Here is a 24,615-nt window from a genome sequence, read left to right as displayed (position 1 = left end):
ATTTCAGAGTTCCCATCAAAAATGGCAAAAAGCAATTAGACAAGTACACAACTAAAATGGTGGGGTTATTTTCCCAGGGATTCAGCCATTGCTTACAGTCGAGCCTTTAGCAGACAATCCCCGCAGAAGGGCCCGGCAAGAGCAGGCAGTGGAGACTGTGTATTTTAAGGAGATGACTACTGCAACTATTGTTACTGCCTAACCCGGAGGGGTGGGGTGGAAATAAGACCATAGACTGCAGGGAAAGTTTTCAGTCCAGCACCTTTTGCTAGCACTACATGCAAAAAAGTGAAAGGATCTGTTGTGGTTTATATTTACTGAAAAAGTAAGTAAGTTTGAATAGCAGTAGTTTTTATTTCTGTCATAAAGAAAGGAAATTCAATAAACAATAAAAAGGTATCAATCAGATATTTGAAAAAGCTTCCAGTTTTAAAGTTGTCTGTGTGATTCTGAACTACAATCACAGTTATTTGGCAGAGGTTTTGTAAACAAAGTTGTAAAATTCAATGTTTTTAAGAAGACTCAGCAATAAAGTCTCCTAAATAGTAATTTTTGATCCACAAACTGCATCAACCAACCAAGCCATTCTGAAAACTGTCATCTTTAAAGCACCTTCATTGCAACAAACACAGGAAAAACACAACAGAATGCTACTCTACTACAGGTTTATTCAAGAAAAAAGATGTTTTATGAATGCTTATGATACAGAGATACAGATATAAATCACAAATGAGGCAGCGACAAGACTAGTGGGTCTTTTCGCTGCCATCTTCAGCTTTCATCTCTTAGACACACCATAATGTCCAACCAATGTCTGCTAATTCAAGTAGGCACATAATTGGAAATTTAACTCGAGGGGATCATGATCATCAACTTTCTCAGTTTAAGTTGCCTAAAAGAGCAAAACCACTCCTTTTCACATGAGATGACACACTGAGTTATTATTTTTGAAGTGTCAAAGCCACAGGTAAATTTTTCCATCTATTATCATAAGTCTTTAAATAGTTTCATAATACTATCAGGAATGGATTTCATTTCTCCAGGCTAGAAGAACATGATATTTTAATTCATGCACAATAATCTACACAAACAATAAGGCTGTATTACAATTTGCAGTTAGTCATGAAGGTTAGTCACATGGAAATGGGAAACTGATTTCATCAAGTATTTCCTTTAATTTGTTCATAGAGCGCTTCCCTTTTAAGACATACTTCAGTCTCCCCTATACTTTGAAACAAGCATTATCATCTCCCTTACCTCACAACCTTGGTTGGTTGGACAACACACAGGTTGCAATAATCTGCACTATCAAGCAAAGGAACTTTTTGAATACAGCAGTCCAGCTGATTTTCCACCCACCTTATTGTCCATCTATCCAGTCTACATCTCACCTATTTGGTGATAAGGAGACTATGGGAGATCATGTCAAAGGCCTTGCTAAAATCAAGGCATACAACATCCACTGCCCTCCCCTTGTCCGCAGCTCACAGAAAGCAATGAGACTGGCCAGGCATGATTTGCCCTCGGTAAGTCCACACTGCTGCTCTCAATGACCTTCTCGTCATGTGTTTTGAAAAGGCTTCTAAGAGGATTTGCTCCACAACCTTCCCGGGTATTGAGGTCTGGCTGACTGGCCTGCAGTTGCCCGGATTCTCTCTTTTGCCCTTCTTGAAGATGGCTTTTTCCAGTCATCAGGATCTCCTCCAATTGCCATGACCTTTATAGAGAGCAGCCTTGCAATGACATCGGCCAGCTCCTTCAGCACTCTTGGATTCATTCCACCTGGTCACATGGACTTGTGCATGCCTAACCGGGTTAAGTGGTTCCTAACTATCATGCCTTCTTTCTCTGCCAGTTTAGTTTCACTTTAAAATAAAATAGCTGTATTTCCAAAAATTCAATGAGAATTACCTAAACTTATTGCAAGGCACAGAGTCTTTACATTATGCATGTTGAATACAGCGTTGGAATTTTGTACAGAATAGATCAGAAATTGTGATCAAAATCAAATTTATATTCCAGTAACCTTTAAATCATCACAAATATCTGTCCAACCATATATACAACACCTACCCAAATATAAGAAAGAAATCAAGGGTGGTATCCATTTGCCCTTCATAAATCATTAAATTCTAAGTGTGTTTAAACCAAGAGTGTTTAAGTATAAATTACTATTTTAAGCATGTGACAGGAAATATCTAGCAACTTCCTAACTTGAAAATATAAATGAATATTAGTAAAATGACAGGATATATGTGTGTGTCCTATCCACTTTCACATGGTTAGCACATAAAGTCTGCTTGCCAGGCTAGAGTTAATGCTAGGTGATGACTGGACACCTCAGCTGATATGTTCTGGCATCCTCCAGGACTACAGCTGCACATTTACATACGCAATGACCTAGATTTGCATTCGGTATCATAACCTATCAGACCTAATTAAAGTAATGGAGCTTTCATACAGGCTAGAAGATTTTTGATTACAGTATAAACTAGAAAGCATGCTCAGGCTACACCAAGCCATATCAGAAAGCTCCCTATTGATTAGGGCAGCCCATGTTCCCATATGTCTATTTAAAATAAACCTGCTCTTATGTTTCCTTACGTTAAATGTAAGCAGGCAACTCTTCTAGATACTGTTACAAAGAACACACTCGGCACACTTAATAAACATCCAACTCCTCAGAAAACTAGTCCCATGGTCTGGCCTTATACACCTTTCACTTATTTCATGGCTTTTGACAAGGGGAACGCCCTTTTTTCCAAATCCTTCCCAGTTTAACTGCTAGCATTTTCCATAAAGCTGGCAAAGACCCAATACCTACCCATTCAAATAAACTATGAGCTTTATTTCTGCAACTCTCAGAGTTTCATATGAAGATATAAACTGTGCGCACAGTTAAATACTGCCATGATCTTCAGACCTATCCACCTAATCCAGATTTTCTCACTTTCAAGACAGATTCAGGCTCAGTGAGGAGTTAAAGCTTGTACGAATATAGAAGAACCAAGCACCTGTCTCTGCAGAACAAATTTCAAGCACAGTGATGGAGCTTAAAGGAAATAAAGCAACTTTTGGAACTTTAAAGACACTATGAAAATTCAGCTACTTGAACACTTCTATTCCCAGGGCAGCTGTAGGAAGCAGATAGCCTGGGAAGAACCAGTTTTGAGACAAAGGCTGTTCTCTTTATCCACACAATGAAGTCTCATTCTTCTACTACTCCATAAAAAAAAAAAAAAAAAAAAAGAGAGAGAGAGAGATTAAAGTCAATTAATTCCTCGTTCAAATAAAGAGGCTATTCATTTTTAAGAAGAAATGCAGAGATTATTCCCAGAACAAGTTATTCTGGCATACATATTCTCTTTCAGATGTAATCATTGATGCAAGAGCAAATTTCAAAGCTGGCAAAAGTATGCAATGACAACGTCCAAATACTTTAAAGCATAAGTTAGCCAGAACTTGCAGCCTCCAATTTTGGTGTTTTATGAGACTGTCTGTCAAACACAGTTAGTAAGGTTTTATAAAATAAAAAAATCCTATGAAATAAACTCTTTAGAAGCATAAAAGATAAAATGACTGAACATATCTGCTGCAAAGATAAGAAGCTTAATTAGAGATGAATAGGAGTCTCTATATACCAGATTACAAAGCAATCAAGGCAAACGTGGAGGGGGATGGTATTAAAAAAACATTGTGGTTATACACTTACTCCTTGGTAAAAATATTTAGTTTCTGCTAAAGTTTCTCCATATTTTTAGGTATGTCTGTTATAGATGCACCAAAGAATACGCTAAACTCTTCTCCAGACTTAGAGACTTGTTCCTCATTAAGGAAAAGCCAAGCTTCTGAGCTATGAATGCCGTATAGCTAACTTGCCCCTCTTCATCCAGGGATGCAGAGAAGAGGACGAACCGTGGCTCCCCTGCTCCCGGGAGCCCCCGTTTCCCAGCACAGGCACCCTCCGCAGCCCCGCGGCACCAGGCTCTGGTCGCGCCCCCCCCAGCCAGGGGCACCAACCCCTTCCCCAGCCGCCCCGAGGAGGTGAACCAGGAGGTGCAGGTGGACCAGCCGGGACCTCTTCTGAGCATGCCTGAGCACAAACATGCCAAAATGGGCAGCTGGAGAACATCGGAGGCAATTTTATCCAAAAGCTTTGTACACCACCATAACCACATACAGGTAGGAGAGCCACATACCTGGAACAGAATTTTTACATTTTTTTAAAATGAATAGCTGTAGAGGAAGTTAGCTCAGAACTCACAGATACTTGGGGATATGGAAGAGTACGAAGCAACTGTTCTGTACAAAGAATTTCCATCTCCAGAACAATTAACATCTGACCAACCAATTCACCTCTTTCTTCTCATTTGAATACGGGGCAAATCCTGAAGAGCCCTGGGAGTTTCCTGCGGCAGGAAACCTGATGTTTCAGGGAAAGGTAACGCAGACAGACTAGACTCAAAGACTAGAGAGCAAAGTGTTGGCAAAATGCTAACATGATGTAGGACAGTGCCTGTACGACTGCTTCTCCCAGAGGCATGTAGAAAACCAAGTGTGAATGAGCCGAAAAAATGCAGAAGTCCTCTGCTAATTGCACAATGTATAAACAGGGAGTACTCATGATAATTAATAATAAGTTCAGTTGTTTTATTCCTGCCTGATTGGCGTGAGGAAAGCCAGTACTAAGTCTGTACAAGCGACTACAAGGTCACAAAATGTTTAGATTGTTTGTAATCAGTCTAAAAATTATTAAGAATTGGTTAACCAATGGTTAAAAAGTCAGACATGACAATCTTTAGATGCCAATAAAGCATCTTTCCTATAAAGCCATGAAATGAAATATTCTTTAGAAGAGTGAAAACATACTCGCCCAATTAATTTTCTGAAATCTCATTAAAAAATTTAGCCCGACTAAGTCATACACTTCTGACCTGAATTTTAATTATCTTTACGCTGCATATAAGATTTTTTCTGATATTTGCAATGCATCATTAATTTTAAAGCAACGGTTTCCTTGCTTCTAAAGTGCATACTTCATCTGAATGACATTTACCGTAAACTAATTTCACCTTTAAAAGACATCTGTGATAGTAGATGGGGAAGCTTTAGCCCCCACAGTCGAACACGTATACATTATAAGCAATGATTTACTTCCAACATCAATGCTTCAAATCTCTTTACGATGTTCCAAATCATATACTCATCTCCATTCGATGAGACCTACCTGAAAGAATTTTGTATATTTTAAGACTAAAATTCCAGTGTGGATTTATAAGCCCACATTAGTATAGATCGATTAAAAAAAATTTTTTTTTCCTAAGCTCACCAACAGACTAGGAAACTGTTGGGCTTTAAAATATGGATTATTATTCAAACAGGTAGTTCAGTAATTGTTGAAGAACACATCAGGGTTTTCACTTTGCAGCTTCTAAACATCCTAACAGCTCAGGTTCAGGCTGCTTTATTTAGAACTTAAAAGTTTGAAATTCAAATCAAGTTCTTCAGCAAAGTTTTAACATCTCTATCAGCATATATTTGGACTAGTTAATGACAAGGAGAGAAGAGAAACACCAGCTTTAAAATAGCAGACCAAGCTGATATTCACATCAGCAAAGAAATTCATATTAACAAGGAAATAAGCTCAGCACTTTAGAAAATGATAAACTGAAGATAGTCTTTGCTGCTAGGTGACCTAGATGATCTACCTTAAGTTAGCAGACCAAAATGAAATTACCATGAACAGTTCTATTGCTAAAATGTTTAATAAGTATATAAAAGGATTGTTTAAAAGTGAGGTATTATGTTTATATAATATAAATGTTTAGTCAAAAATTATAGGTCCATATTTTTATATCACTGATTTACTCCTCGGTGAATTTTACTTCTTACTGCTATAAATACCAAGTAATCTGCAGATGTAAATGATTGACACACACGCAAGAACATCACTAGAAAATACTTTTTGTCTTTTCAACACACTTCATCAGAGTAATGTTAGGCAGGTAATGTAACCAGAAGCTAAAATGGTATTTTATTGAGCCTTTCTTTTTATTTAGGTATTCACTTATTTTAACTAGAAAACTTCTAAATACAAAGCTCTATTGCAAGTCATAAGGAAAAGGTTAACCAAATCTCTATAAATAGTGCAAGTGAGTAGCTAGGGATGGCTCTAAGCTAGCACTGCAAGTCTTTCGGGGAAAGCTGGCAAAAAAACCTCTGACATGCAGTCAATTTCTCTGTTGAAGTCAAAATAATATGCCTTTTTCATATCTACAGCTTCTAAGAAACAAATATCAAGGAATCGGAGCAGAATTACTATATCTTCAAATTGTAGATACTAAGAAATTTTCCCAGAATACAAATCGGGTGAAATGGAAGCAGAAGAGTTAGGACAGCAACTGCAAAGCTCAGCTGGCACTGACAGTTCACACAGCACAAAACCACCACCTCACCTGCGCTGCAAGTTCTCCTTGACTACACTGCCATAAAGAGCATTGCACAAAAGCATGATCTTACAACTAAACTACAGTAGTTAAAGAAAGACGGGAGGAAAGGCCTGGGACACTTGCTCACAGTTCTATAGCAACTAGTTACACGACACTAGGCAACTTGTTATCTCCAACTTTTGTCTCTATAACAGAAATAACTGTCAGAATGAAAAAACACTCCAAGAGGAGGAGTAAAAATAGGAGGAGCACAGTCTTGCACCGGTCCATATAAAAACTTCCTCCTCATCTGATAATCTATAAGATCAAATTGTGGCTATTCTACTTAAGCTTTAATTCTGTCATGCTTGACACGTTTCATAAGACCAGTTTGACCAAAATTTCCTTCCCAAGTCTCTCTTGCACACCCACAGGCTATTGTATAGCATGTCTACATTGCTTATGCCTTCAGAATAAAGAAACTACATAATTGTGGATCCTACCAGGTAATTAGTACCAGAAAATTGAAAATGGTATTTATGTTCATGCAAAGTGGAAAATCAGAAACACATAATAAGCAATCATGCCATGCCATCAATGTTATGTACTCTGCCCTTTAAATATTACAATTTTTGTTAATTTCTACACTGAGTTTGCTGAAGAGAGGCATTTTTCAATTTCCTACTTTCCCTACATATTTTCCTAAATATTCCCTGCATTCCACTACCCATTGTTACTCAGCATCATATTTTTTAAGACAGCAAAAACAAAAGAAAATCTTTGCTGCAGTCTTATTTCCAACCTAGATCGCTCTCAGAGTAGTTAATATACTCAGAGACCTCCATTAACACAACTTGAATATTAACAAATTTGAGGGGTGTTTTCACTAAACAATGACCATACAGCAAAATGAGCCCACTCAGCATCAGCGTAACAGCAGAACACAGATTATTAGCTACTAATTACACTTAACTATGTCATTACAAATTCTAACATGTGCTTCGAGATGCCAGGAACGTATCTGCTGCACAGGAACACTTCCTAATCTTGTTCATGAAATAATTACAGGGGCTCTATCCTGCCAAATGAGGCAGTAATTAACCCTAATTGCTCAAAATGCAACTGGCTAATTCTAAGAGATTAATCAAGGGGATTCAATTATTATTAAATGACTTAATATGACAAATTGCTACATTAGGGGAGGGGGGCTTTGCTCCATGCAATGTATTTTCAAAGCAGTGCTGCACAAAATACATCCATCGTACCACATGTGCAGACAATTTACTGTTTTTGTAAATCTTATACTGTGTTTTGATACAGCTTTCCTAAAGACCTCTTCCTGTTTAAGGAACCTTGAACACCACTGGACTGCATGCTTAGGATGACAAATTAACACCTACACTCCCCTCCCCAAGGTAACATTAAGCCAAAGTCCTAGAGATCTTCTCTCTAAAATGGCTTTTCCACAATGGTTTTTCTTACCCCTTGGAATACATAACAGGTAAAACTTAACTTTCCTGATAAACAGTCAAACACTCTACAAAAGGCAAGCAGCCAGAATTCACAAAATACAAACCTGATGTTCAGAGTGAAAGTACTGGAGTTACTTTGAATACAGGTTTAACTTGACTTTTATCCCAGTTCTGCAGATTAGGGGGGAAAGAGCATGAACCACCGTAACAAAACATTATAGTAATACAGACAAAATATATTGAAGGAGAAAGATTCCAGAGACCCTCAGGACTTAGAGATCTTAACGTTTCATGCAGGATGAACTTTTTCTCATATTTGGTAATTATCTCTTCAGCATTTATTATTAAACTATGCAAGGAGATAAATAAGTACATTTATTCACTGACATTGAAAGAATTGCTTTTCTTTGGCCTTTTCTTTACAGAATCAGAGCAGAAAAGTAAACATAGTACAAGCTTTTGGAAGCTGATTTAAAAATACTTGCTCTAAGCAAAACTGAAAGTATTTCCTTTGTCTCTTATCATCACCAAAAATTGGAAACTCTGGCTGGCTGGCAAAATCCAAAATGTGATAAACCCCGTAACTGCTGTAATCTCAGTATAGACAAAAGAAAGGGGAAAAAGAAAAAAGAAACCCTTAACACTAAGAATTCTGTAGGCCTTTATAATAGGAAAAGAAAATAGAGGGAGAAAAGATGCGAGACACACGCACTTACCTGAGGATCATGCTGATACTCTTGTCCTGGCAGCTTGCACAGAGGGTTGTTCTGGTCCCCTAGATGATGTGGGTGGTTATGTTGCCCTTCCATGGTAACATACCAGACTCTGCCTTACAGCTCTGCTGGAATTAAAAGAAACAAGAGAGAGAAAGAAGTCTTATCATTGTTAATCCAACACTGAAAGCAAAATAACACTTTCTAGGGGTGTGCCTACATGTGGTTGTACATCAAGACAGCAAGAACTGATTCCTCCCCTTTTTTCCTCTGATTGACTTGTGCATTAAATTCTCAAAAAAAGAAATCTTCATCTACCACAAGCCCCACAAAAGCTTTGCTTGTCACTGATAAGCAAAAGCGCTTACGCTGAGGAGCACAAGCTAGAAGAAAGCAGCAACAGGCCAAGCATATTCTAACTCTAGAGAGATAACACAACAGGAATACTGATATCAAAAAATATTCCTGGTTTTCAAAAATACTTATATAATAAGCAAAATAGCAGAAAAGGGGATTTTTGAGGGTATGTTTTGGTCAGTGGTATGTTACCTACCGAAGACATTGCTTTTGTCAACTCAAACATAAATTTTGCAACAGCAGTTGGCATTACTTCTAAAACTACTGAATCTGGATGTCTAACATAATCAGATACCTAGTGAGCAATTCGATAAAGGTTAGCACATTGTCTATTTGTAAAACAAGACAAAAAAGTCACAAGAAAGTTGAAGCTGTTCCTCTTAATATTCAAACTCCATAAAATTCATGGTGTTACTTAGTCCTCCTTTGAGATACATGTATTGTCTTCGCATTATTTTGACTGATCTCCCTAATACCAGTTTCCAGCTGCAAGAAGGCATTTCCCAGTGTGCACGTCTTGGCAGCACCTCCCATCTCCTGACCAGGCATCTCTCATCCCAAATAACCAATTTTTTCTCCTTCTGAAGACTACTATGCTGCTGAGAAGAAAGGATTTTTTTTTCTAATAAATGAAACATGCTTCAAGTCCTACACTTATTTGCACATACTGAGGATGGATGAGAGGTCCTAAACCAATCTCAATCTTGGAGAGCAAGGAAAAAAGGTTTAGAAGGGGTGAGGGGAAAAAAAAAAAGTAGCAATAATACAGCTCAGTGTAACTGAAATGTATTAATAGCACCTGTGTAAGTATGCAAAAAGTAAGCAAATATGATACCTCCTTATGTAACTAAGACTAAAGAATATATATAAGTCATTTTTTTTAATTCATTTGCAAAAACACAAGTTAAGTCCAAATTCTGCTTAAAGCCAGACAACACTCAAGGAGGCATTAAAAAAAAAAAAAATCACCATCGCTGTTTGCAGCAATGCTCTGTTTTCATTCTAAAATTGCCCTTCATCCTACAGGGATCAGTTCAATCCCCCCCACGCTTTTTCAAGCACAGAGATCTCTTTTGTGAAGTTTGGAGTTGCAATACAAAAGGAAATTTAAACTTTCATTTACGCTGCCAGTAGCATGGTTGGTGAAAAGAGTTGTAAAATCCAGCATCTGTAACATAAAACTTCTAGACATCACATCTGGGTCTACCTCGAATCCAATGCTTTCGCAGTATGACTGGAATGGTTTTATAATACAGCTCAAAATAAGACTAAGCAAAAGCTTGTGGAAGGAAGGACAGAAGAGAGATGGGAAGGAAGAAGAGAGACCAGTACTGGGATGATAAGGCTCAGAAAAATGCCTAATCAAGCCTAACACACATCAGCTAGCAGAATCTAATACGTGGTAGCTGGAGGTTGTTTTAGAATTAAAAAAAGATAAAAAAAAAATTGAAAAGTGGAATTCCCGTGATGGTTGAATGAAGCAAAGGAATTTATTTCTTGAACTGGATATACCAAACACATTGTTAATTAAACGGGTTTCTGACCCGGGCTGGTGCTGGTCCGCCACAGCGCCCAGCCGTGTGACGGCGAAAGGTGCGGCTTGGCGGCTAACACGAGCATTTGCAGAAACTTCTTTCAAGAGTTTTGGCAAGTATTCACGCAGGCAAAGAGCACAACCTGATCTCATTAGTGTATTAATAGTGCATGCCTGGCATTTGGGCAATGACTAATTCTTAATTTAAAATACAGAAGTATTTTAAATATTCGGGGCGGGGGGAGGAAAACACGATGCACAAGAATTTCTGCAGCAAGCTGGGCTTCGCTCTCCTACCAGTTGTCAGCTAAATGAGCCTCGAGCTCTGGCAGATCTCTCCCCATGCCAGCTACCGTAAAAAAAAGCTCTTCTTAAGTGTATGAATCCTCACAACAATAATCAATTAATACTTGAGTGTTTTCAAATCACCAATATTTAGTGTTGGCACTAAGTTAACCATCAGCCAGACAGCACTCTTCCACCTAATTCTCTACGCCTGCAACACTCTGCACGTGCTATTTGTGTGTTCGTAACATGGGGGAATTTTCAAGCGGCAAAATAACACAGGCAGAGGCCCACCTTTAAACCAGATTAACTTGCCTGCTTCTCCCCCAGTGTTGCTGATTCACCTATGAAAAGGCGTTGCTCCCTGCGCGGCACACACCGCGGCTGCTGCTGCTGCACTGACTCCAGCAAGCAAAGTCGCAGAGGCAACCAGCCCGCTGCCGGGCAGCACCGCTGCTCGAGCCTGGGCTAGAACCGAGAACAAACCCTCTCACGAGGGAGGAGCGGAGAGAGCCAGAAAATCTGCTGCATTTGAGAGGGCTAATGCATGGGTTGCTCTCAATAAAAAAAGTTTTTCAAAATCTGTCCTGTGAAACTCCAGCGGAGGCAAAATAGTCACTGACAGCAGGAAGAAGTCCGATTTTAACATTCCTTCAGTATCAGTCATGCGTAGGCTTATCAGCAACGAGTGACTATTTAAAAAGCAAAAATATGTCTCTAACATTAAACTGCCCTACAAAATTTCTACCCTACATTAAGCTGCCAGAACTATCTTAATTATTTAATTGCTTGTGATTTGAAGAAAGGTGCTTACTCAAAGGGAGAACATAACACAAAATTCTTTCTCCTCCAAGTCCACGAGCACAGGAAATGGCAGCTCCCGGCAGCCTCCCGTCGTGCCCCTTAGCTCCAAGGGGATTCAGAAACTTCACATTTACGGCCTCGAGATAAAAGGCACGTCCAGGCAGTGCCAGGGGAAATGCTGGGAGTCTAACACCGATCAAACATCGTGTCTCCTGCATCCTGCCTTGGGAAAGCAATCACTCAGAAAGAGAAAGGCAGTTACTCTGAACGTGAGAACCCAAGTCCCCGCTCACCTGCGGCTCTGGGAGCTCCCCGGGGACGCGAGCCGCCGGCTGCCCGGGCAGCGCGGGGTGCGAGCGCCCTCCGGAAGGCATTAGCCAACAGGGAGGAATCAGCAGCTCGGAGCCGCCGGCTGCCGCAGTGAGTAAAGCCACATGCCAGGCCAAGTATCTGGGTTTGGTTGGAGCTGGTTTAAAGCACTGGAGCGGGGAGCAAAGGAAGGAGGAGGAACAAAATATCAGCTTTGAAAAGAGATCCGGCCCGGCTCACATGACAGCAGCCCCGAGCCCCGCGGCGGGAACAGCGTGTCCCGCTCAAACCGTCAGCCCTGCTATTCTGGGCCCGTTCTGGCAAAGGCGGGCGATAGGTAGCCTGGGAGGGTTACCCGGGCCCCCGGTTTCCGCGGGGCTGCGGAGAGCCGCTAACAATAGAAAGGCACCGCACTGTGCCAAAGGCAGCGCATGGATCGCAGAGCTGCGGCCCTACCGAAACACAGGCGGTTTTTGAGATACTGTCTTTAAAATAATCCAGCTACAATTTTAAAGAAGAAAATGTTGAGCAGAGAACATGATGATGTCTGATATAACTACTTAAAACTAGTAGCTTTTGCCTCCATTCCACATATACCTGCACTCTCCCGAGGAAGGGATCACATCTGGAGCTGAGTTTTACTAGTACTGGAGCTGGTTTGGACACTAACTGTAACATACGTTGGAATGGAGTCACTCTAGATTACTGAGAAAAAACATAGGCATGTAAGCAAGAAACGTTTCGGTCTTTTTTTAGCCACCCCTTATTCCATCTCCCTATTCAGGCCATGTAATCTGTGCATTAAATAAATTATCCCATGGAATCCAAAAGCCACCACGAAACCCTTATCTGCGATTAGCAGAAGCACTCAGATGCTCATATGCCGCCTCGTTCTGGCTACAGAGATCAGGATGGAGCTATCACATGCTGGAAGAGCAGTTTCTGCATGCAGCGTCATGTGTGCGCTAACCACAAAGCGATAAGGAGGCAAACAGCAAAACATTTCAACATAGTTAAAGTATGTATAGCCTTAACAACTAAAGGTGATATTAACTGGTTATCAGTGAAGCACTACATCTTAATGAATTTTCCTTTTAATTATTTTCTTTAATAGTTAGAAAGAGAAAGAAAATTAAGACAATTTTAGCAGCCTCTGCTCTTCAAGAAAATTATTTCTTATACCTGGCTTTCCGATTATGTGTAATTTGGCTTATTTCTTTAATCAAAGTTCTTGACTACAAGAAAGTAATCAAGGAGATGGGAAGCAATCAAAAAGGCAGACAAGGAGGCAGGATCCAACACTGTCCCCATGAGTTACGAGCAGAGGCGCTTGGCACCAGCACCGCTTCCCCCCGTCACCCCGCAGCACCGCTGCCGCTGCCCCAGGCTGCACGGCGACGTTACAGTACGGCAAGCTGAGCGCGCGGGACGAGCCGGGCGGATTCCTATGCACGTGTGCCTCTCCTGTAATCATTTCTTAAGCAACAGTCTTAAAAGCAACACTTACATCCACAGCACCTACAAATGCAAAGCACACCTTAAATTTTCACATTCTTAGAGTAAATACATAGGCTTCTGCAACAATGATATTTTTAAGAAAAATTCTCACAAATTATCCATGTTCGGGGTTCACTATCTCCTAAAAAAACAAAAAAACACCAAAAAACAGAAGCATAGGTGGGATTAACAGTTACGAGGATAAATACTTAAGTATCTATGGCTCTACAGCAACAACTAAAGCTTCCCCCAAGAAGCGTCAACTACAGGTCTCGTTTACAACCAGCGGACACTACGTCTAAACATGAAACGGAAGTTGTCTCCCTGTCTAACGCAGCCTCCGACGTGACAAGAGGGTGAAAATAAATCTACTGCGCTGGCATATTTTAGGATGTAATTCTACAAACAATTGGACTAAGATCAACAAACTCACACTCTACATACCGCTTTTCAATAGCGACACTATCATTGACAAAATATAGCATCAAAGAAATCAAATAGGAAAAAGAAAAAGCCCGTCAGTGCACAAAACCAAGCAGTGACAGTAAGACTCCGGATTTGGTCTCACTTCCATATTACTAATTTTTTGAGGGGTGGAGGGGAACACGACACAGTTCCAGACAAATAATTGAAGAATTTTTCATCTGTTTAAACAGCCAAATACGACAGTAGGAAATAAGACAAGAGGTCTTGGAATAAGCTCACTTAACACTGGCACGTTTTCACTTTACATTGTTCTAGTTCTGCACTTTCATTGCTCAAGTGACAGGCTTTTTATTACTGTTTCCAAATTTCCTAGAAAGCTTTGCACTGTCAGATAGTTTCAGACTGGGTCCTGCCCATGACAGTAAATTAAAACATATTTTTACATTGCATGAAGCATCACATATCTTTCCAGAAAGTGGATGAGAGAACAGGACCTGAACATCTGCAAAAGGCATTACAAGAACAACCTAACGGCCTTTAGACATCGCTACAAACACTCGAGTTAAATATCTCATACATGTACGTGTCCAATACACTTATGCCTCAAAAATACACATAGACAAAACTCAGCGCTGTATGCAGTTCACCAAATCTCTTGCAGTATTCGCCAGCTGCTGAAATCAGATACCCACCCTAGTTTAATCAAAACTGAAACAATTACCTCCCCCTCCCCAAGAGCGATTATCTGTTTTGGGAACTCTCCAGTGAAAACGAACGCAAACCATGGCAACGGGGCTGCAGCCGGGGAGCGGAGCAGACGCCACGGTTCCCCCCACCAGCCAGTGAAGCAGGGGGAGGTTTCACTCGTGTTCCCCGAACGCAGCTTTACCCGCAGGAAACTCCAGCCAAATACCGTTAGGGATGTCATGACTGTTGTAGTATTTGGGTTCGATTTTAATTAGCCAGATAAACTCCAAACTGGTTGGCTTGGCTGCCAACCAGTCTCACAACTTCCACAACAGCACAACACTGAGCGTGACAGAAAGAATAAAAAGGTCGTTTCCATCGCTGAAGCTTATGATCATTCAACACGAGCAAGATCAGCGGCCTCGGATGCGCGATGCCGCGTCTCTCCCACAAGCATGGAGCCGGCTCGCCGCCCTCTCCCCACCATACCAGCACCTCCGGGACGCGGAACCAGGGGCAGCTCTCACCCATGCAGCCTCCGCTGACACTCTCAGTCATCGAAATCTGGTACTTGGCCACACAGGATAAATAAAGCAAGGCATACATCGTCTTGGTAAAGCTTTAATTTTCTAATAAAAGATATTGAGACAGTATATACCCACACACAAAAAATGGCAGCTGCTGTACAACAGAATATGCTGCCTATATAAATATTTGCAGTGACTTTAATGGTGCTGGACTGTTTGCCTTTACCTGATCCACTGGAGAAAACAGTTTCTGAAAACAAAGGAAGGAAGTGAAAGATTTCCAATTAAAATCAGAGCTCAACTTAAAAAAAATGTGAGAAAATATAACTGAACCACAACATAGAGCTCCTGCACTTCTCCCAAAAGTCTGAAGTTAAAAAGTCAAAAATTTTGAAAATAGTGCATGGAAAATACTTAAGATACCAAAACCTTCCACCTGATTTTCTTCAGGTTCATATCTCAATGGCTTGCAGGCAGGTGAGTTATTAAGACTTCAGAATAAATTTAACAGTAGGGAATAAGACCACTTAAACCCCGGATGAGATGAGCAATTTATTCTCTCAAACTATAACTTTACGTAGATTTGCCTGCTACCACATGCCCTCCATTCCCTGGAGGGGAACGACACAAAAAGGGGAAACAAACGTCAAAACACCCCCCAAAGAGAAAACACCCCGTGCAAGCAATAGCACAAACGGCCGGCACCGCAGTCTTTAAGCATCCCGCCGCTCCCTGCGCCCTCCCGGAGCACAGCTATCGCCTGGACAGCGCCGAGGGCAGCGCTCCTCACCGGCGACCTGGAGTCCTTACGAGGCCGGGAAAGCAAGCACACCCGGCGCCAGCCCCGCTCGGCCGCCCGCCCGCCTTGCCCCACAGCCCCCGGCGGCTCCGGGCCTGCCATCGCTCCCCCAGGACGCAACCACTCACCACCCCTGTCCCTTCGCTCCCGTACTGGAACCAGCAGAAAGCAAAGCAAAGCCACCCCCCCCAACGCTGGGGTACCTTGGCGGCGTCTGACGGGCTGCTCTCTGCAAGCACAACAGCCCAGGGCACCCTGCGGCAAAGCCCGCGATCGTTAGCTACGAGGTACTCATTAAGGCACAGAACCCCATCAGCATCCTGGCATCGAGTCTCACCCCCCCAGTGCCCAGGCGGCAGCTCCTCTCCAAACCAGCCCCGTCCAACAGCTGGGACCCGCCTAAGCGGGTAGCGCCATGCATCTCTGGGTGCCTCCAGCTCAACTGCAGGCCACATGATTTGCTCCCAGATGGAGAGTCCGCACGCCAGGCCTGCACACCTCGAAAGCACGCAGCAAAGGAGCACTGCGAGCGCTCGGCACTGCATCCTTTTTCCGTGCCAACAACGCTCTACCCCACGGCAAGGTGCGGCCAGCTGTGTCCACGTGCCTGCGGCCCGTCCTGCGGCCGCCCCCAGCAGCACCCGGGGTCAGGGCACGCGGAGACCTGAGCAGTCGTCCGCCGGCCGCAGCGGGAAGGGGCACAGCCCCGGGCCCTGCTCCCGCGGGGCGCAGCGGGGCCGGCGGTCCCCGGCCCTCCTTCAGGCCCCGTCCTCTTCTGGCTCTTGCTGCAACGATGCAGAGCCCTAGCAGCAGATGCTTTTGGAGAGACAGAAGAAAGCACAGAAGTTACAGCTTTCCCTAGAACTGCCACAAAAATTACCTTGCAGAATAAACTACAGGATTTTTCTACTGTCGCACCACTTCCTACTCTAAAAGCTGTATGACTTGGTCTCTGGGAGTCTCAGCATTCCTGCCTGCAAAATGAGGGCAGCTGTGCCCTTTCTGGAAATGTTAAATGGCTTTGTGTACTTGTGACCTCCCCCAGTGCCCTCAAATATAATGTGATATAATAGTGCAAAGTGTTAAAAACATGCACAAGATGCATTTCCTTATAAATGCTTTTCTTCTCAATTACTATGTCCCTTTCATATCCTCCCCCTCCCACATCCCCATGAAGTGGGAGTTGAGCAGCTCTATTTGGGCAAGAGTAGCTGGTGTGAAAGAAAACAAAAAACCAGGAATCTCATATACTTCCAGAAATCCACGAGTTGTTTAAACACAGTGAAGTATGTTACTTAAACTACTGTCCAAATTTCCACCTCTGTAATATGTACAAAGAATTGAGATTAACTGAGAATAAAAACTGCCACTGCACATAAACCAAGCGGGTTCCTAGGTCAGCTGTTGATACGCAAAGCAGATACTTTGCAAGCCGGAGTCAAGGTTCCCCGGTCTCTGGCGAGTGATAAGCACGTTATTTACTGCAGGCTCCCCAAAGAACCCAGCAATGCAAACTATTTTACAAAATAACCACAACCACACCAGTAACACTTTCTTCCTCTCTGCTGCCCAATAATATTCTCTCTCTTGCTTTCTCATAAAATAAATCTGTCAGGATACTATATGAGATTACCTATATATTTAAATGATGATCTTGGCTTATGATTACATTATTGCTCTAGTTCAGGGTACGTGTTGTGGGGAAGGCAGTCCAATCCTAGGAGAGTATTATTTTCGAGTGACTTTTATTGTCCATTATCTTACAGCATTTATGTCACAGCTATGATGTCTGGTAGGAATATTTCACAACAGAAATATCTTTGTCGTTAGTATTCTCATTGCAATTTAGTCAGATCAACCTTTAAATCTCATCCATCACACTGAAGAGCTTTGGCAAAGCAGGCACCGTAATATATGCTTCCATGCAAAACCTAATTACAGGCTAGGTTAAAAAGCCTACCCCATTCCTTCTGCAGTACAAGGTGACAGGAAATCCTGAGCGTCCCTTGCTTTCTCACTCTCCCTTTTTGCTGCTGGAAGTGCATAACCGGTTCATTACAGCAGACTGATTCTGTCTAGCACATGACAAACTTACTTGAACCTAACAATTAAACTTCTGACAGTGTTTCCAAAAGCAGAGAGTATTTACTGTGAATGCTTGGCAATTTTTTCCCTCTCTGCTCATCTCTCTCAACAGTCACCTTACGATGACTGGAAATTACCATAAGCAAATAGCAGTTTAACATCCAAAAACCCCCTCATGTTAATGTGAAATACACACCTGCCAACACTGAAGAACTATAAATATGAATGTTAAAGGAAAAAACGTAAGGAACGCCACTGAAGTGCAGGATACGGGAGAGAATGCTGCAGCAGCTGAGTTAAAGACTGCAATTTAGTTAAAAATGGCTCAAAGAGAGTAAGGTCAGACTTGCCTGCAAACGGTACAGCTGGCTGGAATATACGGTGATAGGGCTGATTAGAAAGAACACAAGCCCTGCGGAGAAAGGACTGTAGCCTTTTTCTTACTAACAGCTCCAGATCGCAGTGTGGGAATGCGAGCAAAAGTTTTTAGATATGAAGTGCAGATACATTACCAAACAACAGTTTCAAAACCTTAGGCTTAACATTACAAAGAAATTAACTACATATATTTATATATATATCTACTACATATATTTATATATATATATCTGAAAATGTAACATAGCATGAATTACCTACACCTGCAAAGCCCAGGAAAACACAGAATACGGAAGTACGAACAGACTCTCCAAAACAATACCTTAAGAGTTCCCTATTACACAACTTTGTTAGTTTTAGTAATACCATCCATGACCAAAGAGCTAATACATTATCTAATTTAATTTTATTTGTCCTCGATGACATAATCTCTAAAAGACACAGAAAAACCAGCAGAAATCTTCTTTCCCAGGCTTTCAGATCAGGGAAGCTTTACGCAGTGGGGAACTGACCGAGTTCAGGAACCGACAAGAGAGACTGAACGACAAAGCCAAAAATATTTTGCTGTGCAAACAGGTGAAACGGGCTCTTCTGAGGCTAAACGTAACAACAGCACGGGCCACCAACGGCAGGCAACGGCCTGCTCGCACCTGCCAGGGAGGGCAAAGGCAGGGCTGGTGCTTGAACCCGCACCCCGCACCCCCCCCCCCCCCCCCGAAGCGGCCCAGCCACCACCGCCGGGGCCACCCGTCCTCGAGGAGAGGAGCTGGTCTGGCAGGAAAGCGCCTTAGGAAACGTGCTGAATCCTCCACTGTAAACAATAATTGTGTTTCAAAGTAAAATTTTCTTTAACAATATTTTTAAGCACTAAGGACACTCCCCATTGTGTTTTTAACTCAACCTTTTCTTAAACTTCAGCTAGCAAATTGGTATTTTTGAAGCCCTTCAGAAGTTTATCCTCATCCAGCCTTAAGTAACTCATATTAATAGAAGTTAAATACACACCAGATTATGGAAATGATCTCACAGTATGAAAATACAAAAACATATTTATATATTCATAATTTCCCAAGTACCTGCTGCCCAACCAAAATGCAGAAACCGAGTCACAGCCCTCAGCAAAAACTGTATCTGAAATTTTTAGTCCCCTAAAAAAGATGAGGATGTATGCAACGAGAAAGCCTACAGACCACTGACTAGAAAAAAAAACAGAACTGACATCTTTTTAGTATTTTAGTCACACGTTCCGTTTTTGAGTGTTGGAATAATTTATGCCGAAAGCAGGTGCAGACGGGGTTGTGTTAAGATTTTGTGCAGACTTTACTAGAGTTTCAACAGCCAGGAATAGAGCGCAGGCTTCTTGAAGCCACCACAATCCATTAGCTGAGACTGTTTCAGTAAAATGGCTGAAAACCCCTAAAGCTTTTTCGTAGTGTTATGTCAACAACTGATATTCATTAAACAAATGCAGTGACAGCCATTGTAATTTGCTGTTCCATACCTAGAAGCAAAGTGACATTAAGTCAACAAATTTAAAGCTATTCAGAAGTCTCACTCGAGATGTCAATAAAACAAAAAAAGCTTCCTGCCAACAATTAAATATCTATGTCAAACTTCCGACTCTTTCCGAAATCACCCTCTGCAGCCAGTCCAGGTCCACATTCCCATTTTTAGCAAACGAGATTATTTTTTCAAATATTCTGTGTTCTAGTTTGGGGGCAACACCTCTCACCTCCAGCCAAGCAACTTCGAGAGAGCCAGGTCTGCCACCGGACTCTCCCCTCCTCCGCTGCAGCACTATGTCTCAAGATGTTACTTCAGTTTATACAATAAATTTGATAAAATGTTGCATACACCAATGACTTTCATCAGCTCTCACCACCACCCAGTAAGGTAGTCATTACCTTACTTTGGGTTCAAAAGTCACTCATTATTCCCATCCTGTTTTTCTTCATGCTTAATCTCCTCCATGCAACAGCACTGGCTAATTTAGGCTGTTCTTAAGCAGAAGAGGTCTATAGGTTGTCCTGCACGGCTCCAAACACACCAACAGCTCTTAAACAATAATTATTTTTTCCCTTTTTATTGTTCCTTGTAGCCTCGTCAAACACTATTTTCTTGAAAGCTATCTACTCTCTTTGTAGTGTGTGACAAGTGTTTGGAGGAAGGATTTAATCTGAGTAAGTTCATACTTTCTATGTTGTAAAATCGGCTTCCTAAAAATTGGTCCCAAATCAAAAGATATAATTGCTTTTAAAAGTCTCCTGAAAATGCTTTAAATGCTATGTAGCTCGAGCCATTCATTACAGGATGGTTTCACGTGGCTCCTATTAAACAGTCCTAGGCCCGGGGCCAAGAGTGCTTGGTGATTTATAGTCATGACTAAGTAATCAATGTGACAATGAGATAAATGTTGCTTTTCACCAGCCTAAGAGGACGATTCCTATCTCTTATTTCACTGCACTGAATTTCCTACTGGAACACCACACATACCCAAACTGTGTACATAAATATTTAAGATGCAGATAAGTATCAAATACATATTCGCATCTAAAATTGAGTATTGATAGCTGTCAGCTACATTTAAAGCAACAACAGCTCCTCTGAAGAGAGATTATACTGGAAACACAGCACAGCAACAGCAGCTTGCAATTTTTCCCCAACTAGTTTTCACTTATGTATGTTTCAGACAAAGTAAGATGCCAACATATCATAATTATGTTTTTCTAGGTGCAATTTTGAGCCTTTTAAAGGTATTCATTATATCCATTTTTATATCCTTTGAAATATCAGAGGCAGACCTCTCAGGCCACTACTGGCATTAAAGATAAACACATGTTAAAAAAACCCACATATTAAATCTACCTGGAATTTTACCATATTGACTACTAAGCATGCAACAGCACGCTTACCTTTTAATTTGTAATGCAATAAAGCTTTCAAGCCTGAAGCCAAATTATGTAAGAACATTTCTGTTATCCTTCTCAGAATTCATTCATTTCTGATGAAAGATTAAATATAGGCTGGAAATGTATTCGTAACATATACTGTCACACAAACTGCAGACATTTTCACACCATTAAACCATAACTGAAATAAGCAGCATCACATGGAGCTACGAAACACGCACTGTCTGTGCCAGCACCGTCGACTTCACTGTCCCACCGGCTGTGTCACCGTCCTCCTGCAGCACGGGACGGTCGCTCGCCCAAGCGCGCGGAAGCAAGCAAACCTCCTGCATTGCGAGCAAACTGACAGGCTACACACGTGAAATTAAAACAGGTCCCACTCTCAACCAACAACTTGAGAGCTCTTGAAAAAAAGAAGAGCCAAAATCAAGTAGTGGGAAAGACTAATCATTCCCAAGCTATGACGAGAACACCTGATCTCGGCCAATCTCTAAAATAACAAGTTTCTATCACACACAAGTAAGAACCCAAACAACCTTCTTGGCTCATTTCGAGAGAGACACCTCTTGCAACTAGCAGTCCCAATCAAGAGCGGGAGCAAGCAGACCGTCCTACGCCATCGAGCCTTGGCTTCAGGAGACAAGACAGAAGTAACATCCAGAGCACAAGAGCTTCTGAGCAAGTCTGCTTCTACGCTCCCAAATCTGAACATTTTAACTGTTAAGCCCAAATACCTTATCTCTTCTCAGAAGATTTAATAAATGTATGATATTAAATCCAAACACATTTTTGCGCAAGAATATATATACAAGATTAGAAACACCGACAGTTAGCAGTGATAAATATCTTTCAATTAACACTCTTCCAAATACTTGACACATCAGCCTCACAAAAATAATTCTGAAATATTGTCATAATTTCTTACATGTCTAAGGCAAGCTTAGGTGTGCCAAAATAAAAGAGAAAGTCCATGTCAGACGGACATAAAATCCAGGAAGCCTGCTCCAACCACTCTGTTCATGCGGTTATTCTCTGGATCCATTACTATGAATGTTGGAAAGGATTAACAGCCAACATTTGTCTCCAATGCAGGGAAAAGGGAAGGAGGAGGATATATACGCTCACTCAACTTCAAAAATGTCAGAACAACAGCTTGAACTATTTACATTTTTCATAATCAAGAGCAAGGGGAAATGATGCTAAGAATTATGCAACCTAGCAAATGTAAAGAATCATATGATTCAAATCCGAAGGCAACTTCAAAGCCACCTCATAAAACCCTGTGCAGAACTTCCCAAGCAGCCAGATGCTAACATGGCAAGAACAGCTTTCACAGCAGCTGGGTCTTGCAAGTAATAGCCAAACGGAAGCAGAAATGCTGCTCTCTGTAAGAAGAATCAACATTTTTCTACTTACTAAAATAGCTGTTACAAACATGCTTGTATTTTTTTTCTCCTCAAAATATGCTAAGGACTGTATTATCTTATATTGCTATAAAATATCTTATCTATACGATAAAAAAGATTGATAATCAGTTTTCCCAAGCATCTGGATCTAACAGCACCAGTTTTTAAAAGCTAACGCTGCCCCGACTTCCCGTGCACAGTTGCACGCTGCTGCAACAAAGCAGCTCCGTCTCCTTTCCCACACGGGCACAGTTTTCCGGAAAGGATAAGGAATTAGCATACGGAATTTGCCCATGCCTTGCAGATCAGGGCTACAGGGTGAAACAAACAAAAAATCTGCTCTTTATAAAGTCTGTATAGCTACTTTTATTACTTATTTTGATGACAGACAGGGTTAATGAAGTTCTTGCAGAGAACTCTCCCTTTCCTGGGCTAAATGCCCAAATTCCTTCAGGATTCACAAGACTGTCTATTTAAATTGGGTCCAATTTTTTCCCTACAGAGAGGCCTGCACAGAATGTTCTGAGGAGCAACCAGGAACCAGCCTCCAGCGCAAACTGGAACTAAACGTACAAGTCCTCCAGAACAGACAAGTCACATTCGCTGCTATATTCTGCCCCATATGTAACAATTTTCTATTATTCTAATAAGCTTCAATGTTGAAGCGTAGACTGAGTAGTATCAGCAGATTACTGAACCGATAAGCTTGCTCACACAAACAAATATCTCCCGTGCTGCCCACCCTGCATTTCCTTCCCAACCTCCGCTGGCTGCCAAGTCGCTGCCCGGATCTCGGATTAATCCCACGCCATGTCTGTTAGCGCAGAAATTCACGTGCAGGAGAGCCAGGAAAGCTGGGCTGTGCTTACCAAGACAACATCCCCACAGTTTCACTTCCAGTTTCTCGTCCAAGGAATCTCCGCTGTATACCCACCACGAGGCGACTTTCGGACATTGCTGCCTGCAGCAACATACTGTTCAGAGCCTGAGAAGTTTCTCACCACAGGCGCACGAGACATCAGCAGAGTGGAGATAACTTGCCCTGCCTTGGTCTTTTCTTCCCCTAAAATTGAGCTCAATCTTTCAGTTATTTTGCAGATATTAAATGGCCTTTAAGACAAGAAAGCACCAGTGTCAGAGAGCATGGAACCAAGAATTAACAGACCTTTGAAAATCCCTTTACATTATGTTTTTAAAATGCAGCATTGGTTCCATCTACCACAAGATATCTGTGAGTGAAAGCCACGATGAGAAGTATTTGGGGTGAAAGTGCTAACACAACTAAAAGAAAGAAAGAGAAAAGTCCATCCGAGGCACAGAATGAGATTTGGCATTCAGTAATCCACAAACAGTCAACTAAAATGTAATTTTCCAACCATCTTCAATGATCAGTTTTTCTAGTAGAACACACCTCAAAATATCTGCCAAGGACTAGTTCATCAGCATTCACAGGCAACTGCTTACTGTCAGATACTTGCATAAATGAGAAAGTTTCAAAAAGAAATCATAAATATTTACAGTATTTCAAAATAAACTACAATATGGTTTATTAACATCGATGCAAATTATGATGAAAGCTTGTTAATACCTGTGAATAAAACACTACTACTCATCAACAGAAGTAATTTTGTATGGATATATGTACTTACTGATAATGTAATCTATTTCCCCAAAGCATGAAAAATCTACAAATCCAGCAAAACACATGCACAGCTACCCCCAACCAGTGGAACAGCAAGCAGCCTGGCAAACGCAAATGCAAAAGGAGAAGGATAAAAATTAAAGAGCAGTGACAGCAATGGCACAAATTAAGCTAACTTAAAACAAAACTGACTAAAGTAGATTAAAGAGCTAGTAGAAAAATATAAATAAATAGCCATATAACAAATTAGTTGGAAATAACTTAAACTGCAGTATTAAGTATCCAGGCAAGGGTTGGATTTTCTATTTGCTTTTGAGATTAGAGATCCCCAATGGACCAAGCTATTTTGTTGCAAGA

General features: G+C 41.4%; 1 protein-coding gene across 8 annotated transcripts in view; it reads right to left on the bottom strand.

Moving 5' to 3' along the window:
• The window catches only part of NEK6 (NIMA related kinase 6), a 79,458-nt gene that overhangs the window by 39,697 nt on the left and 15,146 nt on the right, over positions 1-24,615 (bottom strand). For 4 of the 8 annotated variants that reach the window (XM_026100882.2, XM_064523961.1, XM_064523965.1 and 1 more), the window contains exon 2: positions 8,617-8,738. In XM_026100882.2, coding sequence (XP_025956667.1) covers positions 8,617-8,709 — 93 coding nt within the window. In that variant the 5' untranslated portion in view covers positions 8,710-8,738. Of the gene's footprint in view, positions 1-8,616; positions 8,742-24,615 lie in introns of all 8 variants that reach the window. The other 4 variants (XM_026100881.2, XM_026100883.2, XM_064523962.1 and 1 more) reach the window with 1 other exon arrangement.

The sequence above is a fragment of the Dromaius novaehollandiae genome, chromosome 20 (genome assembly GCF_036370855.1).
Source record: "Dromaius novaehollandiae isolate bDroNov1 chromosome 20, bDroNov1.hap1, whole genome shotgun sequence".
Taxonomy (NCBI): Eukaryota; Metazoa; Chordata; class Aves; order Casuariiformes; family Dromaiidae; genus Dromaius; species Dromaius novaehollandiae.
Note: the sequence above shows the minus strand (reverse complement) of the source record. Positions and strands in the feature narration are given on the sequence as shown.